This window comes from Rutidosis leptorrhynchoides, chromosome 1, assembly GCF_046630445.1.
Source record: "Rutidosis leptorrhynchoides isolate AG116_Rl617_1_P2 chromosome 1, CSIRO_AGI_Rlap_v1, whole genome shotgun sequence".
Lineage (NCBI taxonomy): Eukaryota > Viridiplantae > Streptophyta > Magnoliopsida > Asterales > Asteraceae > Rutidosis > Rutidosis leptorrhynchoides.
The window spans coordinates 542354214-542370281 of NC_092333.1; the positions used below are offsets into that span (position 1 = coordinate 542354214).

A 16068-nucleotide genomic window follows, 5' to 3' on the forward strand; every position below is an offset into this window, starting at 1 on the left:
CATGCGCTGTTTTTATAACTGTTTTACGAAATAGACACAAGTAAATGAAACTACATTATATGGTTGAATGATTGAAATCGAATATGCCCCTTTTTATTAAGTCTGGTAATCTAAGAATTAGGGAACAGACACCCTAATTGACGCGAACTCTAAAGATAGATCTATCGGGCCCAACAAGCCCCATCCAAAGTACCAGATGCTTTAGTACTTCGAAATTTATATCATGTCCGATGGAGGATCCCGGAATGATGGGGATATTCTTATATATGCATCTTGTTAATGTCGGTTACCAGGTGTTCAAACCACATGAATGATTTTTATCTCTATGTATGGGATGTGTATTGAAATATGAAATCTTGTGGTCTATTAAAATAATGGAAATGATTATTTGTGTTAAACTAATGAACTCACCAACCTTTTGGTTGACACTTTAAAGCATGTTTATTCTCAGGTACGAAAGAAATCTTCCGCTGTGCATTTGCTCATTTTAGAGATATTACTTGGAGTCATTCATGACATATTTCAAAAGACGTTGCATTCGAGTCGTTGAGTTCATCAAGATTATTATTAATTCAATTATAGTAAGATATATTACGAAATGGTATGCATGTTGTCAACTTTCGATGTAATGAAAGATTGTCTTTTCAAAAACGAATGCAATATTTGTAAAATGTATCATATAGAGGTCAAGTACATCGCGGTGAAGTGCCGATGTGTTAAGGCGCCACTCGAGGTGAAGTATCGACGTGTTAAGATGCCACCTCAAGTAAAATGAAGAGTGAAGTGTCGAAGTGTTAAGACACCACTCGGGGTGAAGTGTCGACGTGTTAAGACGCCACCCGGGGTGAAGTATCGAAGTGTTAAGATGCCACCCGTGGGGTTAGTGTACGAAGTGTTAAGTGCACTAATGGTTGTTATGAACATCGATGACTTGTTTCGCGAAGTCATTCCCTTGCGAAGATTTGGTTAACCATGGTTATTATGTTGTAAGCGTAAGCAAATTATGTTATTCGAGATATATATATATATATATATATATATATATATATATATATATATATATATATATATATATATATATATATATATACATATATTGTATACATATAATGTTGTATTGTCGTGATGTAGCTAACCCTCCGGGTGTAGCTTATTGGCATTGTTCACATCGTTGTTGGTGAACTTATATTTTGTTGATGTATCTTTAGCTCGTTGCTTAGTGATCTTACGGTATGCTTAGACTAGCTTGCCTTTATGCTTGGATGCTCCGGTATGCGGTATTTGGTTTTGTGTGGCGTGTCCATTTTATGCATATATATGTATGTAGTATATTCTCACTCACTAAGCTTTAGCTTACCCTCTCGTTGTTTACATTTTTATAGATTGCATGGATGAGGTGGCTCGGGTAAGCGTGGGAACTAGTGGATTTGCGTAGTTTGCTTTAGAAGACTTGCTTTTGGATTTGATTAGGATTGGTAGCGTATCCCCAATCCTATGCTCGGTCTATGTTTTGAATTTAACTAAGTGGGTCGAAATGGTCACTTTGTGGTAATTTGGGTCCATGTGGGCCCGTTGTTGTAAAACTCGGTTTTTTTGTGGAAAACTCTTAGTTTTAATTATTATAACATATTGTGAAAGTGTCTTGATTTAAAAGTGTCGAGAAGCGGGTTTTTCGCCCGTGTGAAATCGTTAAGCAAAACAGAATCTGGCAGGCATTCTGGACGCCGTCCAGATCTGCTGGACGCCGTCCAGGTCTTAAGGGCTGGACGCCGTCCAAGCTTTTGGACGCCGTCCAGAAGGGCTGTCTCAGGGGGGGAAAAATAATTGGCACGTTTTCGGATGGTTAACGGGTTGGGTTGTTACACGGAGATAGACCCACTCACCGAATACCAGCAACTAGCTCAGATAATCTATCACTGAGCGGCTTCCTTATCCTTATCACCTGAACATAAGGCAAATTAAGTTAGTTCCTGTCCGTTAACACAAAACAGCAAGTACAGAAAATCGGTCACAAAAAGTGTCGCTAAAAGTCCACCTAACACTTATGCATTTTCAGAATTTACATCCTGATAATCATAAGTCACGCGGGCAGCATAACGGCTAGAAAAATAGCTAAAGTACACAACAATGCATCACTGATCTGCATCTGTACGGTTGCACACTCTTTTCCCGGTTGCACCATCTCCACTGCATCCGTACGGTTGCAGATGCATCCGTACGGTTGCACAGTGTACCCGTGCGGTTGCAAGCTGCAACCGTACGGTTGTATTCATCGTGCAGCAGCAGAAAACTGACGGGTTTCGACCTAAAATCACCAATTGGTGCTCTATAGCTCGTTTCTTGCGTCTAAACTGACCAAATTAGATACACTTATCATCAATAAACATAAACTCACAAGTATTTGACACAAATAACATCAAAATCAACCATTTTGACTCAAAATTGCACTTTTAACAAAGTTAACACAAAATCATCATTTTCTCAAAGATTAGAGCTTGAAATACTTTGATTCTTACCTCTATAGACTCAGTAATTCGTATAGAACAAGATGATATGAATGATTTGAGCTCTAGAATACAAATTAGAAATCTAGGGTTTTCAAGTGGTAAGAAATTTAGATACGGGATGTTTGAGAAATTTCCAGAAAATGGAAGAAGTCAGCTGACTTCTTTCTTATATATGTGGGTTAAATACCATACCCCATCACACACGGGTATTTACCAGTTATTTAATATCTTTCGTACTTAATTTGACTGCCCTAACGGAGTTCAAATTAAATAAACGAACCTATTCTGTGACCCTTGTCACAAACTGGTCTTAACCAAATAATAAAATAATATAAACTATTCAACTAAAATAAAAGCATAATTAATCACACAATTATGCCTAAGGGCAAAAATGTTATCTTACATCTAAGCCCGATCTGAGGATGTTACATATAGTAAGGCCACTTACTATCAATCTATCATACCACATTTTAACAGAGTTTCTCTCCTCCACATCAGCGTCACATCAGCACAAACCCTTTAACATTCCTTTCACTTAACCGTCACTATCAAACACTCCATTTCAAACTTTAACCAATTTAAAATTATTATCTAAATACAATAAACAAATACAAATAACATTTTATTAAATAAAATAAAAACATTAAATTGTTAAAAATTAAAAACATTACATTATAAAAAATAAGACATTACATCGATAAAAAAACACAATAAATAACGCTAATTGTTTCGAACAATATAATCATCCGGGAGTGTCCAAATGTGTTCGATCAAATTGTTGCGAAGGACATGATGCGTTATTCGATCTCGCAACTCTCGTGACAGCCGATCATGGAGCTCAACTCTCTCCGTCCAAGTACGTCGCGACATGTTATCTCGATTTCAGAGATAATCCTCTTCGAGGTCGCATATATTGTGTGCGTTGTCTTCGGTGATCATGTTGTGAAGTATAACACAAGTGTACATGATTCGACTTATTTTATTGATACTAAAAGGTCTTGCTGGGTGTTTAGTAATGCCCTTGCCACGCAACTGGACAATATTTCCAAGCCCAGTGCGTGCAATCGAGACTACCTAACATCCCCGAAAAACCTTGCATCTCCAGTGCGTCACACTCTCGCTTTCGCTATGAGAATTCAATAAATCATCCATATCCATTTAATTTTTTTTGTAATTGTTTGTGAAATATGAATGGAAGGTTTGTTTGAGTGTGTGATTTTGTTTGTGTAAAGTGGTTAATATATATAGAATAAGTAAATGTATTAAAAGAAAAATAAAAGTTGAACTAGCCGTTGAAAAAAAGAAAAACAAATCACGTGGGGCTCACTTTTCCACCCGTTAGCCTCGTTGCAGGTCCCACTGGCTACCATTAAGATCACCAAATGCTCTTACCACAAGATCCTAATGCTACCACCAAATGCTCTTACCACAAGATCCTAATGCTACCATTAAGTGAAACCTCACTTATCTTCTAGATCCCTTTAAGAAGATAATTTACAAGTAAACTCACAATTAAGTTTACAATCACTCTTGCTAGAATCACTCTAAATAGATTACAATAATATTTGAATGATATCAGTAAATATATGGAAGTTTAAGTGCAAGAGGTAAGTCTTCAAGTGCTCCAAGGTTTTGCTTTTATAGACAAGAGAATTTTAAACTCGGCTGTCTGTGGCTCACCTCACGGTCGACCGTGCGTGCAGCTCTGATCTCTGAATTTTGTAGCCGTTTGAGATCTTTGACTTTATCCTTTTCCCTTATTGAATGGCCGCAATTAAATGCCAAAAATATCTGAAAAGACCTCATTACCCCTTTTATCTTGGAAGCATTTTTTGAGGTTGACCTTGGCTTGAAAGAGGAAAGTCACATTGTACTAGAGATGTGTCATTGATTTTCTTTTAAGGCAAATGCAGAATTCTGATCCCATAACAACCACAAGCTTCCAAACTTTAAGTCACAAGTCTTCAATCATTTTGTCAACATTAGTTTTGCAAGTACGTGCACTCATTGGCTACTTACAACCTTCCAAATTAGACCAACTTGTTTTTATATGAAGTTTTTTGGGAGTTTACACTAAACTCTTATTAAGAACATGATTAGTGCTTAATGGTTAATCAAGTGGAGAACATCTCTTTAATTGGGACTTAAAGACCATCTTTAAGTTTCATTGCTTTTAATTTAGATTTAAAAGGATATCATTTAAAAAGAACTTTTAGCCATACTTGAATGTTTAACATTAATCATAAACTAAAAGTGTCATTAAGGCGCCATCAAGTGTGATTAACCAAGATTAGTGTTTTCGTGACCGAAACTCATTTGAATCTGAAGGATGCAACTATTCTAAGCATGTTTAAGTAAGTTTTGTAAATTATAGATGCCCCGAAGTAGTCAAACATTTTTCGATCAAAAAATCGGACATGAGAAACTGCGGTCGACCCACGGCTGACCGTGGAGTCGACCGTGTACCTTATTTCGAAGAATCAAGGTACAGGACATCCACGGTCTGACCTGCGGTCGACCATGGACCCAGCTGTGCTTCCTTCTGTATTTTTTTTCAAATGACTCTTTTGATTTAACGGTTTTGTGTATTAATCGTTTGCTAGAGATTGTGTAGGTTTGTGAACTTGTGTTGTTCTATACGTTTGTTTAAGCACACAAGACTTGGTATCATCATCAAAACAAAGTGGTTAACCTTTGAATATTAATATTGGATTACTAACTAACACAAACGTTTGTAGATGTTTCTGTAGGAGTGGGTGGGGAGAAAAACGCTGCATTATCTATGGTCTTAGGCTATGTTCCTAAGTTTATAAATAAAAGAAGAGAAGTGAAATGTAGAGGAGTGGAAGGGATGAAAGTGAGATTCTTTCAATTTGAAAGGAAATTTTGTAAGGAAATTTTGTTTTTAAAAGTCAAACCCCTAAGAATGTTTTTGAACTTAAATTTGTTTAAAACTTTTTAAACATTTTATCACCAAATCACGTCTTGAGTTGATTGAAAAGAAAATTAGGCAAAATTATCAATCACTCCCTTCCCCTTCTTTCCTACTAAAAATAAAGGGAATTGATATTTCCAAACTTGTTTTTTGATGGATCCACACAAATTCACTAAACTACCTTAATGATGTGTTATATAAATTTTTCAATTCAAATTATTAGAGGGTATAACTGGAAAGTAATAAGAAATGTGTGTGGATTTATTAAAAGCATGTTTGTAAATATCATCACCCAAAAATAAACTCAAGATCATTTTTTTTTTTTAGTTTCTTTCCGACTCCTTTCTTTTCCTTCCAAAATCTCTAGAACACAACCTTAAGGTTAAACAACAATTTACGTTTGGGGCGTTTCTCTTTGGAAGTCAACCGTTCGATTTCTAAGAGTTTTATTGTCTGCGATGTGAGTTGATTCTTTTCTTAGGGTTTACATTGCTTGTATAGAATTAATATACTTAAATTCTTATGCATCTTCTTGTTATTGGTAATCACGGTTTATATTTGTTAGATTTATATACTAGCAACTTAATTGCAAAAATTATTTGATTCTGATGATGTATTTTGGCTCATAAAATTACACAGTTAGGGTTAGGAAACAAAACACAATTAGGGTTAGCAAAATCCTTTTGATTTTGTAATTAATGCTCCGTTTCAAATTTCCCTATGCATCTTTTAGTGCAAAGTACACATTAATGTAGTTGCATTTTTTTTTTTTTTTTGGACAACGATTGGTATCACCCGAGGGGGACTAAACCACCCGTTGCGATCATCTCCCGTTTCGACTATGCCGATGCAGCGATAATAACCCCGCCCCCATCGCTGCCCGGGAGGAAACCTTGAACCGATCCAAGGGCACGACCAAGTAAAACCCCCCTCCCCTTTACCCCCCAAACGATATGGGGAAGGTGTCATGTGTGGATACTTCATGGCAGGGATAAAATTGTGTTTTTAATATGTAGCCAACGGGAGTCGAACTCCTGACCTCCCCAAACGATATAAAAGGATTGTTGTATAACAAACACTATGTCACAGTTTCTCTTTTACTGTTCCCATCATATCATATAGTTAGGCATATAAAACTTTTGGAGTTGTACACAGTTAATGGGTTTGCGGCTATTTTATTTGAAAGAAATAATTGTGCCGTTGGTCCCTCCATTTTACCCCAAAAAGCTAACAGCGTCCCTCAAGTTTTTTTTTGGCTTTTAGCGTCCCTCTATTATCACTTTTTTTGATTACGCGTCCCTCCGTCAACTAAGTCATGCCACGTGCCTTGCATGTGAGGGTAAATTCGTCTTTTTACTCCTTTCTTCACTAAAATCGAGGGACCACCGGTGCAAACTTGTAACCACCATGAAGATGAACACACAATTCGCCAAAAGGAAAATCAATCAAATTAGGCCACAAAATTGATCATATAGCATCACATAATAGCGATTAACACTTGTGTTGAAGCATCAAACACCAAAACATCAACATATTGAAGAATTTGAGATGAACAGTGACGACCTGCTTCATATGAACTCAAAATTGAAACACGAATTCTAGATGTTTTAGCTTTTGATATCTACACGAAACCTGCTTCAAATCATCACCATAACACTCGAAAATCACTCTTTAGACCTGAATCATAACATAAATCATGAATTTGATCAAATTCTGTTCGTTTGACTTTCTAAGTCGACTGTTGACTCTTAGATCTGGAATTATGTGATGTTTCTTAATCCTAATTGAAGCTTCAACTAGCTTTAGGAAGTAATTTGGAACCAGAAACGAAGCACAATTCTGTTTAAGAATGAGTGAATTATTCCGAAGACCTCCATGGCCTGTGTTCTTCCACAAAAACGAACTCGGATCAAATTGTTATGAATCTGTTATTGTAATTCTGATTTGAGGTTGATCGAGGTTTAGGACTCATGTAAGGATCATGTTTCTGTAAATATTTTATGATGAGAAGCATGAATGATGAGTTTTTATTTTTATTTTTTTTTTGGCTACATGAAGATGATGAACGAACACCGTAGCTTTTAACATGAATCTGTGAATTTTAGTTTTCTAGTTTTAAATCTGAAATTTGATGTAATGATATAAGGTTGTGAAATAAATTGTGTTGTGATGATTTGGTGTTGTGAATTTGATGTGAATAAGTGTCGGTGTAATTTGAGAAGTGATTTGGATATCCGAGTTTTAGATTCGGTAAGTGATAAAAGGTAGATTCGGTTTAAACTCGGTAGGTGAGATTCGGTTTCGATATCAAACACGAGGATGTTCTTCAATTAGAAATTGTTATTATTATTATTAGAAATTAGGAATAATTGTTATTATTATAAATTATAAGAATTTTTGCACCGGTGGTCCCTCGATTTTAGTGAAGAAAAGAGTAAAAAGACGAATTTACCCTCACATGCAAGGCACATGGCTTGACTTAACGAACCTTTTTAACAGAAAGTTGACGGAGGGACGCGTAATCAAAAAAAGTGATAATAGAGGGACGCTGAAAGTCAAAAAAAAAACTTGAGGGACGTTGTTAGCTTTTTGGGTTAAAATGGAGGGACCAACGGCACAATTATTTCTATTTGAAATAACCATAATCAAAATGTATTCAAAAATAAGAGTTGGAATGGTCATATGGCTTTATGCACTATTAACTTAACTGCACCAATTATTTGATTTTGTTTATAATCCGTATTGGCTCATAAAATTACAGTTATGGGTAGGAAACAAAACTCAATTTGGGTTAGGAATATCCTTTAGATGTTGTAACTGATGTTCTCTTTTAGGTAGTTAAGTAATTTCTTTATATATATTTTTGTACAAATTACATATTGATGTAACTGCATATTTTGTCATAAAAAAGGATTGTTGTATTATTGCAATTATATCTGAAACGGTTATCTTTGATGGTCGATGTTTCTTCTCAATGTCCAGTTGTAACCAAATCCAGGAATATATTGATAAAAAGAAATGTAAATTTGATTTTGCATTAAAATTTGAATCTCCCTCATGAGTTTTCGCTGAAAAAAGTGATAATGTTGTTTTTTGTGCATAATGCTGTTATTTGTTTATAAATAAAACCTTAAAAATGTTGTACACACCGTTAATGTTGTTATTTGTATATAAATAAAGACATAAACCAGATTGTACATATTATTTTGTTTTATATTTCATGTAAAATATGAATGTAAATATATGTAAATGACATATGAGATGACTAGTTTTCTTTTTATATGCCAATAAAGTGACCATGTCATCCACTACAAACTGGTTCGACCTCCCATTCGTTTTGAAGAGTAACATACTCTCCAGAATTGGTAACCCTGAAATACTTAAGGATGCACAAAAAGTGTGCAAAGATTGGTATAAAGTTTGCAAGGACCCTTATATCTGGAAAGTCATCGATTTGTACAGCTTGAGGTCATCTTTTGTTGGTGATATGGCTATGCTGAGGGAACTGAGTAAACATGTTGTAGATAGAAGCCAAGGTCAATTGGTTGACATTGTCATCCCGGGCCTCCGTACTGGTGAGGTTCTTATGTATGTTGCTGATAGGTATGCCAGTATTCCCTCTAATTTACTGTAACTATACACACTTATTGCTTATACATAAAGTGTTTGTTTCAATGGTTTTCTTTGACAGAGCAAGTCAGCTCAAACGTCTCAACATGGTGATTGGTGGTTATGGAATTGGTGATACGTCTATAATAAGTTTGCCAGAGGCTTTGAAGAAATTCCCATTGTTGGAGGAACTCCGTGTGGACTTTTATTTTCTTCCAAAGGAAGCTATTGAAATTGCTGGACGTTATTGCCCTTTACTAAAAACACTTGAATTCTGTCGCGCACCATGTATGAATGATAATATTAATGATGAGATAGCTATGTCTATTGGGGAGAACTTACACGGGTTGAGGCACCTTAAACTCTGGAATGACAACCTTTCAGATATTGGGTTGAAGGCGATATTGGATGGTTGTCCTCATCTTGAATCACTTGACCTGAGTTATTGTGACTATATTGATCTCAATGGAGACCTTGTCAAAAGAGCTTCAAAACAGATTAAACATTTAACTCTGCGCCAAAAACCTATTTTAAAGAAATTTATCATGTACTGATCTTAAGGTGTGTTACCCTTGAAATTGTTTGCAACACATTTGTAATTAGGGATGTTCAATATTTGGTTTGAAACCGTTTCAACCGAAAACCGAATCGAAACTAAACCGAAAAAAATTAAACCGAATGTATAAAATGGTTTTTAGATCGAGCAACACCGAAACCGAATTTGAATTCGGTTTTCGGTTCAGTTTTTGGTTTTAAAAATTATAAATTTGGTTAACCAAAAACCTAAAAACCGGATTCAATTTATAATTTACATAAGTATAAATTTAAATATTATGATAATTTCTTGATATAATATGTGTTTTGTTTATGATAATTTCATAAGTTTGTTATATTTTGTAAATTTGTATATATGTTTGATTATGTGTTAAGTTTAGTATGATACTTTACAAATTTAATACTATAATGTTTACATCTCGTGGGGAAAAAGTAATAAATCGATTTTAAAAGTCGAATTCGGTTTTACCGAAACCGAACCGAATTCAAATTTGGTTTTCGGTTTGGTTTCGTTTTCGGTTTCGGTTTTGATATTTGAATTCGGTTTCGGTTCGGTTTTCGGTTTTAATTCTAAAACTTTTAAAACCAAGGAAACCGAACCGAAAACCGAACTGATCCTACCCTACTTGTAATAATAATTGTTGTATCTGAATGGAAAAGGAAAACTGATACTAACCACATTTTCTTTTTGTCTCTTTGATGTGTGGAACAAGAACCTTCAGTTGGCCTTGTTACATATAGAAGAGTCATGTTATTGTGTTAGTGTTGATGTTTTTAATTCCGCCCTTTCTACACCTCCAAATGCCGATGGGAAAGTAGTCACTAGGAATGTTTATCATTTGCATGCTTGTTTGGGTAATTTGTTTTTTTAATTGCATTTCCCTAAATGTTTTAGTATGTTTAACATATTTATGTTTGATGGAACTCCTTGTTTAATAGAGAATACTTGGACCATGTTGTTAAGTCTAACTTATTTGTGTTGTGGACTTGGGATATGATGATTTGGTATTCCTTAAGTATTGATAAGTTTAGATGTATTGTTGCGATAAATTGTTTGGCAATTTCTTCCGTATTGCATAGATGCGGTAGTGGCCAAGTCAAATGTAAGAGTTGTAACATATAAGATGCTAATTATTTACATTTTACTAACATTTGCATCGCCAATTATCACAATTACTATCAAGAGCATAAAGGAGTTAAAAAAAAAAAAAGCAGGCCCCCTCACAGAAAAAAGATCGTTTCAGAGGGATCATGAGGGTGGTGGATGGTAACTTGGTTTTACGAATAAGAGGCTTACAATTTTACAAGAGATCCATCAACTATAGAATCATATCATTAACGAACCCTTTCTTCATCTTCAAAGTTTAGACTCTCCAATCCTTTAAGGGTGGTTTCATATTTCTTAGCTACTGCAGCAACGTTCTTGTTTCTTGGATCTGATGATCCCGCCGCTTGTGGTGAACTTACAGTGAAGCGTGAACGACCACTAACGTCCACATCACCTCGCCTCATCGATCCACTTGCTCGCCCACCAATCGCAGAGCTTGACATCTACACAATCACGTACACTTACATATTAGGTAACAAGTAATCACATACCAAGTATATATTTACATATTGAGAGGACACAGAAACCAAGTTTATGTTAAAAAAGAAATTCAGCAATCATATAAAAGAAACCTCATCTTAAATATGATACGAATGGAACATACTTTTTTCTTTTCTTTTTAAAGGCAAGTTGTTGGCATCGAATACTCTCATTTGCTACGCACGCACACACTTTCGGGTGAAAACCCGAACCGCATTACAGGGATCCGAACCTTAAACCATCCCGATGGGCAGGCGGGTCTGACCTGGGTCTTGAATACGGGTCGGTAAAACCTCCCCGGGGCAATTCGGCTTTCAGGAAATAAATCCCACGGATATTTTTAAGGGGAGGGACTCGAAATTGAGACCTCCCCACCCACATCCCAAAAGGGGTGAACCACTGGACCACTGGGTTCGAAATGGAACATACTTATCAGTAATGAATATATCTGTCTACCAAATGAGACTTGATACAATAGTCATACCCATAGATATATAACACAAACTACAGGTAGCAATTTCAAAAGTTTGAGACTTTGTATTGAAACAGATTTCTTCATGTTGTACTTCATTGGTAATTGGCAAACAAGTTTACTACTGAAACTAGCTTACAATGGAACATACCGAATACGTTAAACGGGTTATATGGGTCAAAAGTCACCACGTATTCACATGCAGAAATTCTTCAATCCAGGTGAAATACAAAAACGGAAAAAAGGTGCTTGCAGGTCGGCCCCAACTCAACCCATTAGACTCTTAAATTACCTATTTTGATCCATACGTATAACTATCTGTTTCGACCCAAACTCATATGACCAACCAATCATTTTCAATTGACACAAAAACAATCGAAAAAAAGTGGCATTTATGTACACTTATATAATATACCCGATATGAACAACTCACCAAGGCATCTGTACTCATTGTTGCGTCGTTAGCAACTGGACTCTTTTCACGGGCTAGATTCCCAGAGCTTGTAACCTGTGCAGAATTTCTTCTTCGGGACGGGTCCATTGAGGATAGACCAGTCTGTCTTCCACTTTCATCACCTACACATTTTTAAAAGTGGAATTAAGTGCCACAATAAAAATTAAATTTTATAGCTGTTGCAGTCTGAAATTAGGTTTACCTGGCTGCCGATCACCATTGGCAATAACGGGACTCCCGGTGCTTGGCCCATCACCCAAACCCTGTTATAATGTAAAAGCAATCAGGTATAACTCACAATTCACTCCCCGAGTGTAAAGCAAAACATGTTAGATACTTACTAGTCCACGAGTAGGTGGAGCTGCTATCTGTGACTGCTGATATTTAAGTATGGTCCAATCAAAAACATAATCAAACTGAAACCCTATTAAAAAAAGAATAAAAATAAATGGATGGTACTCCATCATAGTATCATTTCTGTAATAAAAATAGTGCAAACCTTCACGAATAAAGAGATCACGGTATATTCTCTTCAAATAAGCATAATCCGGTTTGTCCTCAAACCGAAGTGAACGACAATAATGAAAGTAGGACGCAAACTCTGTTGGATAACCACGGCATAAGGCCTGCACAAGTGGGTCAAAATCCGAGTAATTAATTGGTCAACGCAGGTCAATGGGTCAAAATCAAATTTGATTGGTCAAAGTCAGACTTAGTAGGTCAAAATCAGTCAAAATAGGTCAGTGGTTGAACCAATGTAAATTAAGGGAACACAATTTAAGCTAGTAGATTGCGTTACCTCAATTGATGTAGAAACTTTCTTTTCGCTAATTTTCTCATACTTCTGTTTCTTATTTCCTGCTTTTAATCCTTGCCAAGGAAGGCTGATCATATAACACAAATTACCGATATCAATTGACCTATGGAGAGACGAGTCGTTAGAGATTCGAAAAGAAAAAAGAAGACGGGCGTTACCTTCCTCTTAAAAAATACATGAGAACGTATCCAAGAGATTCTAAATCATCTCTCCTGCTTTGTTCTACATGATTACAGTAACAAAATACATAAAGATGTCACTAATAAAAGTTTATTTTTGATGCATACGTAACACTTCATACCAATCCCAAGGTGAGTATTCATGCTTGCATATCTAGCAGTCCCAGTTAAGTTTTTGTTCTCTCTGCAACCAACAAGAAGACATTGAATGTCGAAATAAATAGAAGCATATTTCATGAAAAATATAACTATGAACAGGCAAAATACATATTAATTGAAGAGGTCACACATAAAATAGGAAAACATGCACTTGATGATATAAAACCTGTAAGGAATGTGTTGGTGGGTTGTAGTATCCCTGTATTTCTTGACTAGACCAAAGTCAATGATGTAGACCTGAAAAAGACGGGAGAAAATGTAACCCGAACCAACTAACTAAAGCTCCAAATTGTGATTGATGATAAATAGCCTAAATAGGTTACCTGGTTAGCACGACGTCCCAAGCCCATAAGGAAATTATCTGGCTTGATGTCACGATGTAGAAAGGATTTAGAATGACAAAATTCTATACGGTTGATCTGATAGAAGCGTCACAAACAGTCATTGTAAATCTTGAAAGCTAAAAAAATAACAAGGCATGTGTATAAATAAGTGGTAACCGACTAACCATTTGATCTGCAAGCATCAGAACTGTTTTAAGAGACAGTTTCCTGCTACAGAAATTGAATAAATCCTCAAGACTGGGCCCCAGCAAATCCATTACCAGAACATTATAATCTCCTTCGACGCCAAACCATCTCACATTTGGAATACCAGCTACAACAGTTTAATTGTGACAATAAATAAAATGATGATAATAATATTTCCAAGGGGCTATACATGTAAAAGATGTTAAAACGGCCACTTACTTCCTCCTTGTAGAATTCTGTATAACTTGGACTCATACAGCAACTGAGGATGTTTCGTTTTAACATTTTCCTGAGAACCATTACAAAGTAAACTTACAAAATAAGAAAAAGATTCAAATTTTATCGTACATAGAAAGAGAGCGGTACAAAACATTTGATGAGCAATCACACCTACATTACAGCAGTGAGGCCTAAAAGGGGAAAAATATGATGGCTTCCAAATAGCGAATCAATTATGGTGAAAACAATTATAATAATATCATATTGATTGTCGTCAACGAGTTTCTAATAATGCATTGCGATCTATATTTACGTTGTACCTAGCATAATACCTGGTATGTTAGTCCATACAATCCACATTAACATGTGGAACTAACGAAATAGAAAAATACCCCATATACTACGTGTCGAAGATGTATAACTCATGGTAGCCCAGAATCTAGATTTGCTAAGTATAATGATCCCGCAAGGTAAAAGAAGTAATTAAATGATAAAATCTAAGCAAATCAACCTCCTCCTCCTCCTTCTTCTTCATAACTGTACTATTCACCTAGCTAAGATACATTCCATGTGCCATGCCCCACACTGGAGCACATGGTGTTCGCAACTTTGCCTTTCCATTAAGTAAGGTGCCAGCATTAAATACTATCGTACTAGGCGTACCGCGTACGTAATTAATTCATCGAAAATGAAATCCTCCCTCATTTACAAAATCAGATATGCATTCTCACTTTGTAGTATCTAAAAAATTTCCACATTATGACTAAAGCATGGCATGAAATTCCTAATTTACCTTATTTTATAGCAACACTCTTAACACTACCTCAAAATTTAATATAAATCCAGAAAAATCTGAAATTCCTAAATAAACAATCAACTCATTCTTTCAAAATCTCACAATAATTTAATCAAGAAGTAAGAACATTCATATTTCAAAGACAATAAACCTAAATTTCTTTAAAATAAAATAAATACAGTACAATACTCACAAGCTTAATAGCAACTTCTTCATTAGTCTGAACGTTAGTACCTGGAGAAAAAAATAAACGAATTAAATCAAACACGGAAATTAAACATTGACATGCGTAGAAATTAGGCAATTAATAATTGATATAACAAATTAAAACAAGAAATGAGGATGAATTACAGACCTAAATAGATCTCACCAAACGATCCACTGCCAATCTTTCGACCTAAACGAAATTTGTTAGCGACACGGGGTTCCATCAAGATCTAGAGTTTTAGGGATTAAAAATTGAATTGGAAATTAAGGTAATTGTATTAGGAGTGAATTAGGTTGAAAGAAATACAAACAAGGTGATGATGAAAGAGAAACAGAGTAGCAAAAGTATCGCTTTCTCTCTCTAAAATTATTTATTTTAATCAATTTAAGATTTATGGATATAGAAATAGAAATATAGATACAGAGATGATGTAAAGAAGATTATGATATGATGATGATATAAATATAAATGGAAAAGGTCGTACACGCGTTACCGTTGAACCGAAAGGGGTCTTCTTTTTCCATGAACCGGATAGGTTCACAGTTAAAAGGACGGTGTCAGAAGTCAACTGTACTTGAAAATAATTAAATTTAATTATTAATTACGGAGTATTAATTACCAAAATTAATCGATGGAAAACGTTTTAAATATGAGTTTTGTTGTTTTATTGATTAGAAAGAATAGATTTTGTTCCAAAAATGAAAACATAAATTATCTTAATATCTAAGGTGTTATGCGATCAAGCATAAAGTGGTCCAAATAGTTCGGTTCATGCAAGATCAACAAATAAGGGAGATTTAACCCTCATACGAGATAATGATCTCAGAAAGAGTAGTTGTAACCCACCATCATTCGGGTTAGCCGGAAGTGATGGCTCGAGGGTGATGTTAGGATTTGTGTTGTATCAACGTTACCTGAAACTGCAGAGTACATCAGGTAGCTATTCTGGTAGCACAGGTTAGCTAGAGTGCTAAATGCGATTGAAAGTGAATTTTTGGTAAACTGAAGATGATTCCCAAAGATGTGTGTTTTATAGCTCA

General features: G+C 35.4%; 2 protein-coding genes across 3 annotated transcripts; one reads left to right on the forward strand and one right to left on the reverse strand.

Annotated features, from left to right (window-relative positions):
* Positions 1 to 5761: 5761 nt before the first annotated feature.
* LOC139886666 (putative F-box/LRR-repeat protein 23) lies at positions 5762 to 9708 on the forward strand. Of its 2 annotated transcripts, XM_071870605.1 has the most exons (3): positions 5762 to 5902; positions 8736 to 9045; positions 9134 to 9708. In XM_071870605.1, exons 2-3 carry the CDS (start codon positions 8741 to 8743, stop codon positions 9603 to 9605), a joined length of 777 nt encoding a protein of 258 aa, XP_071726706.1. In that variant the 5' UTR covers positions 5762 to 5902; positions 8736 to 8740; the 3' UTR covers positions 9606 to 9708. The 2 variants fall into 2 exon arrangements, with proteins under 2 accessions (XP_071726706.1, XP_071726707.1); XM_071870606.1 differs by lacking the exon at positions 5762 to 5902 and having other exon boundaries at positions 8464 to 9045.
* Positions 9709 to 10649: 941 nt separating this feature from the next.
* LOC139886665 (casein kinase 1-like protein 2) lies at positions 10650 to 15454 on the reverse strand. The gene is made up of 14 exons (XM_071870604.1): positions 15176 to 15454; positions 15014 to 15054; positions 14025 to 14094; positions 13784 to 13932; positions 13599 to 13694; positions 13442 to 13512; positions 13239 to 13300; positions 13096 to 13159; positions 12920 to 13004; positions 12620 to 12746; positions 12462 to 12544; positions 12323 to 12383; positions 12100 to 12242; positions 10650 to 11157 (listed from the first exon to the last, which is right to left on the reverse strand). Exons 1-14 carry the CDS (start codon positions 15249 to 15251, stop codon positions 10942 to 10944), a joined length of 1344 nt encoding a protein of 447 aa, XP_071726705.1. The 5' UTR covers positions 15252 to 15454; the 3' UTR covers positions 10650 to 10941.
* Positions 15455 to 16068: the final 614 nt, after the last annotated feature.